Source organism: Suricata suricatta, chromosome 11 (assembly GCF_006229205.1).
Source record: "Suricata suricatta isolate VVHF042 chromosome 11, meerkat_22Aug2017_6uvM2_HiC, whole genome shotgun sequence".
Classification (NCBI taxonomy): domain Eukaryota; kingdom Metazoa; phylum Chordata; class Mammalia; order Carnivora; family Herpestidae; genus Suricata; species Suricata suricatta.
Window position 1 is genome coordinate 9,030,452 of NC_043710.1, and position 9,703 is coordinate 9,040,154.

The 9,703-nt window shown below is 54.4% G+C and overlaps 1 protein-coding gene across 1 annotated transcript in view; it reads right to left on the minus strand.

Moving 5' to 3' along the window:
- FADS2 (fatty acid desaturase 2) overlaps positions 1-9,327 on the minus strand; it is a 33,363-nt gene extending 24,036 nt beyond the window's left edge. Inside the window, exon 1 of the mRNA XM_029956201.1 lies at positions 8,998-9,327. Coding sequence (XP_029812061.1) covers positions 8,998-9,204 — 207 coding nt within the window. The 5' untranslated portion in view covers positions 9,205-9,327. The remainder of the gene's footprint in view (positions 1-8,997) is intronic.
- Positions 9,328-9,703: the final 376 nt, after the last annotated feature.

Here is a 9,703-nt window from a genome sequence, read left to right on the forward strand (position 1 = left end):
GTTTATTTCATTACTTTCTTTTCTTTTTAACTTTTATTTATTTTTCAGAGACAGAGAGAGACAGAGCATGAATGGGGGAGGAGCAGAGAGAGAGAGGGAGACACAGAATCGGAAGCAGGCTCCAGGCTCTGGGCTGTCAGCACAGAGCCCGACGTGGGGCTTGAACCCACAAACTGTGAGATCATGACCTGAGCCGAAGTCAGACGCTTAACCGACTGAGGCACCCAGGCACCCCAGATTTCATTACTTTCAAACTTTCTCTAACACTGATACATTGCTTTTAAAATAAAAAATAACATTTTAATATTATGTAATAATATTATTAGTGTAATTTCAATTATAAAGTAATAGCACGCCTCATTTGGGCAAATGCAGGGATGTACAGAAGCAAGACAAAGATAAATACCACCCAGACCGTGAGCTCCACTGCTAATACTTAAGCTTATTTTCTCCAGGTTTTTCTGTGTTATGTCCATTATTTAAATTTTTTTCTTAATGTCTACTTATTTTTTTGAGAGTCAGAGCACAGTGGAGAAGAGGTAGAGGGAGAAGGAGACACAGAATCCAAAGCAGGCTCCAGGCTCTGAGCTGTCAGCACAGAGCGTTGATGTGGGGCTTGAACCCACGAACTGTGAGATCATGACCTGAGCCAAAGTCGGACGCTTAACCGGCTGAGCCACCCAGGCGCCCCTCTGTTATGTACATTATTATCTAAGCCATCTCATAACAAATACAGCAGTTCCTTTAGAGAGGAGCAGGCATCAGGTCCCGGCAGTAAACAACATTTATCCTCCAGCAAACCGGAACTGAGACATTGCCGGACAGGGGACTAAGTCAAATGATGCCATGAGAAACCAGCAGAAACCTCAAGGTAGTGGAGAAGTGTGTGTGTGCGTGTGTGTGTGTGTGTGTGTGTATGTGTGTTGGGAGGTGGGTGTTTAGATTTTTAAAAACCAAAAAATAGGGGCACCTGGGTGGCTCAGTCCATTAAGCATCCGACTTCAGCTCAGGTCATGATCTCACAGTCTGTGGGTTCGAGCCCCCGTCACGCTCTACGCTGACAGCTCGGAGCCTGGAGCTGCTTCAGGTTCTGTGTCTCCCTCTCTCTGCCCCTCCCCCACTCATTCTCTGTCTCTCTCTCTCTCAAAATAAAAAGACATAAAAAAATTAAAAACCAAAAAATATAAAACATAAAGATAGAAAAACAACAAAGTTTGGGGCACCTGGGTGGCTCAGTTGAGTGTATGCGTTTGGCTCAGGTCACGATCTCCCAGTTCAGTTCAGGCCCTGCATCGGCACAGAGCCCTCTTCAGATCCTCCGGCCCTCTCTCTCTCTGCCCCTCCCTCCTCCCCAAAATGAATAAACATATATTTAAAAAACATAAAACATAAGAACAGCAATGCTTGATTTGAAAGGCTCATATTTGGGGGCGGTGGTAATAAACCTCAGCCGTTATCCAAGACCTTTTGGGAGTTGAATGAGAACATCTCAAAATGGGCTGGATATCTGATCATATTAAGAAATTACTATCAATTTTCTTAGTTGCAGCAAAGGCATTGCGATCATGTCAGAGTATGCGCCTATTCTTAACGGAGGTGGTGAAGAATTTAGAGACAAGGTTGCAAAGAAAATCCCACACATATAAAGAAGGGAAACGCAATGTGGCAAAATGTTGCAATCAGTGAATCCTGGTTGAGGAAACACAGGTGTTCACAACAGTAATTGCCAGGGCTCTCCAGCTCCCTTATGGCATCCCTGCATCGAGTCTTTTTGCCCGGTGTTTATTCTATTTGTGTCTAGAACAGACTTACAAAGCACTGCACTTTGTGCAGCTTGGGGAAAAAAAAAAAAGTCCATGTCCCGCTAGCTGAACAGAAACGGATCAGATTGAGTATATTTTCAGAGCAGAGATGTGATGCGGGGCTGGGCCCCGGGCAGGTGGGGAGGAGGCCTGGGGGCCAGTGAGGACCAGCTCCACCACTCTGGGCCAGTCTCCCCCACACCAGCCTCCGCACCCTCTGAGAAGTGAGGCCCTTCCCAGCGCCGAGTTCGAGGGCCCCAGGGAAAGGCTCGCCAGGAGGATTCAAGGCAGGGCCCCCACGTGGTGGTGCCAAGAGTGGGAGCCTGCAGAAGTCGCTTCGACCTCACATCACACCAGGGCTTTTGAGAAAGGACAGGAAGTCCTTGGTAAGGCAGTTTCCTGAGCGCCAACGGCAGTGTCTGATAACTAAACCACCACTCTACTCCTGGCCGGGAGGTAAAGTTCAAGTCTGGGAGTGACTCATGTCACATTCAGCATCCACTATTCCTCTTCCCCCCCTCCCCCCACCATCGGGTCCAGATCACACCCTTGATGAAGCCCCAGCCTGGGCCGGGGAACTTGGTGGAGCAGATAGGCAGATTCCTGTCTTGACCCGGGGCCATTCCTTGGCCATTTCTGGCAGCTCTGGCCATGCGGGGAGGAAGGGGCTCATCTCCCTGAGTCCAGGGGAAGGAAAGGGCCACGTGACACGTAGGGAGCCAGGAGCCTTATGTCACCTCTCAGAAGCCTCCACAGCCTATGCTATCCATGAAGACACAGGAGCATAGGAAGATGACATCCTGTGCTCCAAGCCGGAGAGCCAGGATCAAGTCCACGCTCATCTGACTCAGAGACTGCTTTGCCCCTGCCTCCTGCCAGTTTAGAAAGCCACATGCTGTGAGATTGTCCCATCGTCCGTGGTAGATCTGACAGCTTTCTGAGCGGGCCTGTGGGGACCACCCATGAACCCACCAGGCTCGTGCCCATGCTGGGGTCTCCGCACCGCTCTTCCTTCTGTCTGGAGCCCTGCGCCCATAGTGCCCTGTGGCCGGCTTTCCCAGGCACTCTCAAGCCCCATGCTTTCTCTGGGAATTGCCCTGTTTTACTTTCTTCCTGATAGTTATCGAATTCACAGACTGTATTATGTACTCACTTCCTTAAATTTTATTTTTATGTTTTTTATTTATTTTTGAGAGACAGAGAGACAGCACGAGCAGGGGAGGGTCAGAGAGAAGGAGACACAGAATGTGAAGACAGGCTCCCGGCTCTGAGCTAGCGGTCAGCACAGAGCCCGACACGGGGCTCGAACCCATGAACTGTGAGATCGTGACCTGAGCCGAAGTCGGACGCTTAACGGACTGAACCACCCAGGCACCCCTATACTCACTTCCTTATAGTCTGTCTCTCCCACAAGGATACGAGCTCCCCAAGGGAAGGGACCCCAACCGTCTGGTGCACAGCCAGCAACCCCAGTGCCCACACCGCCTAAGAGGGGATCGCAAGTGAATGCACGGGCCCAGGGCCCTCTCAGCTGTGTTCCCTCTAACCCGCGGAAACTTTTCCACTCTGCAGTCGTGTTCAGACTCTGCTCGAGCTGTTCTGCACAATTACTTATGCTTCTAAGACCCCAGACCTTCTCCAGCACCCATAATGATGACTGTATAACTGCTCCGCACTGACCCACGGTTGTTAGTCACAGAGTGAACATAAGCCACTAATCTTTATCAAACTCTAACGCAGGCCCTGTTTTATTTAGTTAGTTTAAAAAAAAACTTTTAATGTTTATTTTTGAGAGAGAGAGCGTGCATGAGCAGGGGAGGGGCAGAGAGAGAGGGAGACACAGTATCTGAAGCAGGCTCCAGGCTCTGAGCCGTCAGCACAGAGCCTGATGCGGGGCTTGAACTCTCGAACCATGAGATCATGACCTGAGTCGGTTAGTCAGACGCTTAACTGATTGACCCACCCAAGCGCCCCAGACAGGTCCTATTTTGGAGATAAGAGGCTGAGGGAGGCGAAGCTGCTGGCCCACAGTCACATTCCTGGTGTACCTACTTCTAGAGTTTTCCAGTGCGAATACACTGGCCTCAGTGAAAACAAGCTTCCTCCCAGCGGACAGCTGAGCACTTTTTTGGGTCCCCTCACTTCGGAGAGTGGAGTATCACTGACAGGCCTCCCGCACGTACAGGAAGTTCTCAGGAGCTGTGTGGTTACAGAAGCGTCTGGCTGGTGCAAGGTAGGTCTCCAGGCAAGGCAAGACAGGGCCAATGCAAATGTTGACTTGGAACAAGACTTGGAAGCAGAATCTATCCTAGCACGACAGGGAGGGAGGCCAAAGGCTTTCCACGAAGGCCTGGGATGAGGCAAAGAGAAGGGAGTGGCGGAGGTTGAGAGCAGCCTAGAATTGTCCTGGTGGGCAGGTGTGCGTACGGGGGGGGGGGGGGGGGAGGGGGGTCTGCATCAAAGATTCCCAAGTGGAAGACACACAGGCTGCACCTCTGCTTCTGCCACCACCCAGGGCCAATGCCAGCCAACCTCTGCATGAAGACACCTTCCCCAGCCCAGCCCCAGGATAGAGCTGGCAGCTCTTCCGACCACACCAACGGCTGGGTGCCATGGTCTGCTTCGGGCCACGCCCCCCACCTCTGCAGAGCAAAGCTAGGTCCGGCTTTGTGTATCCAGGCCCTTAACCCGGGACCAGGGAATAGACGAGGAGCAAAATCAGGGCATTCCAGGGACTCTGTGGAACAAGAGGGGTTAAAGAGGGAGACGCAGAGAAGGGACCCTGAGTCCCCAGCTAGAGAAGCGTGCCAGCTGATACCTGGCACACACAGTGCCCCGGGGCCGGGAAGGGTGCGGGAACACAGGAAGCAGGCACCTGCCGAAGGCAAGGGGTTCTCACAGATATAAGACGTGGGAGGATGCTGGGCTGGGGACAGTATCTTCCCTGAGACCGGAGTCGGCGGGCGTGGGACTGCTCGGCCCGATCCAGCTCTCGGAGCTACTCCAGTCACAACCAGAAGACGGATTTCACATGCCGGCAAATGTCTTTGGCAAAAATGGGGTGGCTAAAGTTTCTTTTTCACACTCGGTTTCCTATTTACTGAACCCCCTGCCAGGTGTGCAGGCATGTGTCTGCCTGCACGCGGGAGTCGAAGGGACACACAGTATGGATTCCTCATGCTGGTAGTGCGTCCTCAAGTTCAAAGGGTGAACTCACCCGCAGCCTGGCAATGCCCTCTCATTTCACAGACCTGGAAAGCAAAGTTCACAGCCGCGGAATTCATAAAGCTGGGATGCCATCCTAGGTCCTCTCTCTCTGAATACCCTGGTCCTCCTGCCCTGTCTACAGGCCGTCAGAGGTGCATTCTGTTCTCAATATGGTGCCTTTTCAGAACAGCATGGGAGCAGGTTCACAGAGGGAACGAATCCTGGCCTGTTCTCACCTTCCCTCCGTTCTAGGAGCGGACCTACGCAAGTAGGGTAGAATTTGGAGACAAGGTAGGAGCAGGGGCAGAAGTGAGGGATCTGGTGCCTAGAAGGAGGGGGCTTGAGGAAGGGGGGAAGCAAACCCAACAGATGCAGTCACTGTCTGAATTGCTCATCTTTTTTTTTAAGTTTATTTATTTTGAGAGAGAGCGAGCGTTCGAACACGTACTAGCAGGGGAGGGGCAGAGAGAGAATCCCAAGCAAGCTCCTTGCTATGAGCACAGAGCCTGACACGGGGCTCGATCCCATGAACCATGAGATCATGACCTGAACCAAAACCAACGACCGGACGCTTCACTGACTAAGCCACCCAGGCACCCGTGAATTATCCATCTTTATGCCCAGGGCCCAGCTCAGAGCCACGGAGACAATGAATAAATGTGTCAGATGAACCATAGCTGAAGATGAAAAGTCCCAAGTCGGTGGGGCACCTGGGTGGCTCAATCGGTTAAGCGTCTGACTTTGGCTCAGGTCATGATCTCAAGGTTTGTGAGTTCGAGCACCGCGTTGGGCTCTGTGCTGACAGCTCAGAGCCTGGAACCTGCTTCTGATTCTATGTCTCCCTCTTTTTACACCTCCCCACTGGTGCTCTGGCTCTGTCTCAAAAATAAATAAACAAAAGAAAAAGTTAAAAAAAAAAGAAAGAAAAGTCCCAAGTCGGGAGAGTTCTGCAGTGGTGGGCCTGTGCCTTGAAGAGCAGACACCCTTGGGACAGTTCCTTTTGCCCCCGGCAAGGTGAAGGACAAAGTAGTGCCAGAGGAGAGGAGGGTGCAGGGGAGGAGGGGAGGTGGGAGGATTCAGAAATCCTCAGCTTACGGCTGAGAGCTACCACTTGAGCAAAGCTTTTATTTTTATATTATTTATTTAAAAATTTTTAAATGTTTGTTTTTTCGAGAGAGAGAGACAACATGAGCAGGGGAGGGTCAGAGAGAGACACACACACACACACACACACAGAATGTGAAGACAGACTCCAGGCTCTGAACTAGCTGTCAGCACCGAGCCCGATGTAGGGCTCGAACCCAGGAACCGTGAGATCATGACCTGAGCCGAAGTCAGACGCTTAACCGTCTGAGCCACCCAGGCGCCCCTTGAGCAAAGCTTTTAAACTTGAGTGACATTTTGAAACCCAAGAGCGATGAGAGATACCTGTGGGGCTGAGCTAACATGTGAAATCTGCTCTGTGAGTGGCAAAAATTAAGTTCAGGCAAGGCCAAGTTCTGACTTCTGCAGAAGCGCCAAATAGCAACGGTCCTTAGCTGGGTCAGGTGTTCCTGAGGGCTGAAACCTTTTCTTCGGGAACAGGAAAAGAAAGCCTTGCTTGAGGCCCCGGATTGTCTCAAGAATGGCTTCTTTGACTTCTAGCCCCTTGGAAGGATGTTCCTGCACTGTGATGGGCTGGGAACAGTGCACTGAAGGCTCCGGGGGGCGCAGTCCCTCCCTGCCCCTCAGTCCCTTGCATGGACCACATGCTCAGTCTCTTCCCAAACTCTAAGGAAGAAGTCCATGCTCTGAGGGGCAAAGCCACCTGCTCACCAGCTTAAAACCAAGGGTCTCCTGATTGCTAGCCTATTCTTGCCTCTCCAAGTCCTTATAGATCCCCGGCTTATCATGGCCTTTTGCCAGCCTGGTCCCAGACAGGAGAGAAAGAGAAAGAGAGAGAGAGTCCAGCTCCTCACTACACTGTTACTCATCTACACCCCCAGTGAGCACATGCTGCCCCCTAAAAGCCTCATCTTAGAAGGTTAGTAAGCTTTGGGGGAAAGGGTTGTGTTTACGCATTGCTGCTCCAAATAAAGCTGGAATAGATTCAATGTTCTCTCCTCCCAAATCCTTATTGCTTAGTTTTTTAAAATTTGATTTGAGAGAGAGAGGGAGAGAGAAAGAGCACAAGCAGGGAAGAGGGGCAGAGAGAGAGAGAGAATCTCAAGCAGGCTCCACACAGCGCCGGGCTTGATCCCACAACCCTGGGATCATGACCTGAGCCAAATTCAAGAGTCAGATGCTCAACCCGCTGAGCCACCCAGGCACCACCCCCCGCCCCACTCCCCACCTTGTTGCTCACTTTACACAATCTTCAACTTTTTCCAACTTGTCTGATAATGTCCCATGGCATTTTCTTAGCGCTTAACCGCTTACCAAGTGCTTTGCCACCCAGTACATACTTTTTCTACATGAGAAAACATATTTAATGGTGGAAAGACCCCAACCCGGAGTTAGGTCTTTTACTTGAGAATCGCCCTTACCCATCGTCCCCAGACAGCGTGTAGGAAGGTCCACAAGACACAACACAGTTGGTCTGAAAACCTCCTGTCCACTAAGTTATGATTAGCATCACAGCCCCCAGGGCTGAAGCAGGGTTCTCCAGCAGGTAAAACCGGATGGTCCCCAAGCTCTAGGGGCCATCTGTTGTGGACCCTCTGGGGAGGGGATTGGACCCTGCTCACCAAAGCAGCATGCCATTACCAGCCAGAGATTAGAGTTGCCTGGTCCCGCCCCCTTGGCTAGGCCTATCCCAAGGAGCCTTGAAAGAGGCAGGGAAATGAAAAGTTCCACCGACTGCCAGGGGCCCCTACAGCTAGGACAGCAAAAGTCCCCGACTGGTCAGCAAACGTCCAGGTGCAACGTTCTAGGTACCCTCCCGTGGCTTCCCCGCTAGGCACCCTTCCCAAGTCGCTTCTGGCCCACTACCACCAAGAAAGGCTTTCTTCTTCCCTCCTTGACTTGCGTCGCTTCCCTCTCTCTTTCCCATCTGCGTCCACTAGGTTCCGGCTGCACGTTAGAGAAATGCAAGCATTTCAGACTTGGAGGGAGGGCGCGCCTCACCTTTGGTGTGGGTGAGATGCGCTCCTGCCCAGGACCCCACCGCCCCAATACCTTAAGGCTTGCAGATGAGGGAAGGGCATTCCTGGCAGGGTTTAGACACAGAGGACCATTGAGTAGTTGAAGGGCCCCTGAGTAACCTTGGTGGCGCTGGGACCTGTTGCCAAGCCGGCCTAGTGCTGCTGAATGTCCGCAGCTCAAGGCCCCTCTCGACCTGGGCTTCGCAAACTCTCCTTCCAGTTCCCCGGTGGTCCTCGGAGGCTTGGGAACTGAAGGTCCCCGGGCGGTCTCTTGGTGGTGGCCATGGCGGACCTTCTTGGACAAGGACTGGAGCAGCAGCGAGCCCCCGGCCCAGACGAGATTTTGCCTAACCCGCCCCCTAGTCTGCCCGGAGAGTGAGGGGCGCGCGGCGCGTCCCACACCTGGCCCCTCGCCCGCTCCGTTCCGCCCGGCGCGCATGAGCGGCCATCTTCCACGCTGGGGGGTGCCAACCCCCTAAGGCCCAACTGGCCCCTCTGGGGAGTCCCTAGCTCCGTGTGAACGCGGCGGGAGGAGCGGACGCGTGGGTCCTAGCGCGCGCGGTGGACCCCGTACGGTTCTCCAGTTTCTCCTCCGCCTCGATCTTCACGGCGGCGCCGCCTCGCGGGCTGCAAAATCCAACACACACCCCCCCCCCGCCCCCCAGCCAGGTGGCCGGGCCATCCTAAAGGATGAGGACTAGGGACGGAGGGCAGCGCGGGAGGCACCCTTTTCGTTTGCTCCCGGAAGCCCCACTCTCCACTCAGCGCTGGAGGTCTTGTTTGCAACCCTGGGACCCTTGGCTCCTGACTTCCGCCTGCAGCCGAGAAAGGTGGCGGGAGAGCACCCTCCCCCCCAGATCCCTTACCGTGGCATCTTCCCCCGCGTAGTGCCCGATGACCCGGTGGCCCCCCGGGTGCCGGCTGGACCATTTGGTGATGTCGTAGACCTTGCGGTCGATGACGAGCCACTTGTCGGTGCGCAGGTTGTGCTTCTGAACCTCCTCCCAGCTGAAGGTGGGCATCGGCGCCTCGCGCTCCGTGGCCCCCTCGCCCTGGTTGCCTCCCTTCCCCATGCCGCCTGCCGACCCGGACGCCGGGTGCACTGCGGACTCCCACGCCGGCAGTCCGAGTGTGCGGCCCGGTCCCGGCTAGCTTTCGGCTTTTGTCTTCTCCTCCTCCTCCTCCTCCTCCTTCTCCTCCTCCCGCCGCGCCCCCTCCCCCCAGCCTCCACGCCCGCGTTCCGGAGGGTCCCTGCCTTCCCGCCCGAGTCTCCCCGGTTTCACAGTGCCCCCGCTCGGTCCCTTTCCTCCGCCCCTCCCTCCGCCCAGCCCGCCGTGGACTTTCGCCTCCAGTAAAAAAAAACTCCCGGGGAGCTCAGGACCCCGACACCTCCTCCGCCCGCCCCTCCGGCTCCCCCCGCCCGCGGCTCCGCATCCTCCCGCGTCCGGGTTTCCAGAGTGATCAGCAGAGCGCCTGCACCAATCCGGGCGCGTCGCCCCGCCTGCCATTGGCCCAGTAGGATCTTTCGAAGGCCAGCGGGCTGGAGCGGCGGTCCCCGGCTCCCCCGCCCGC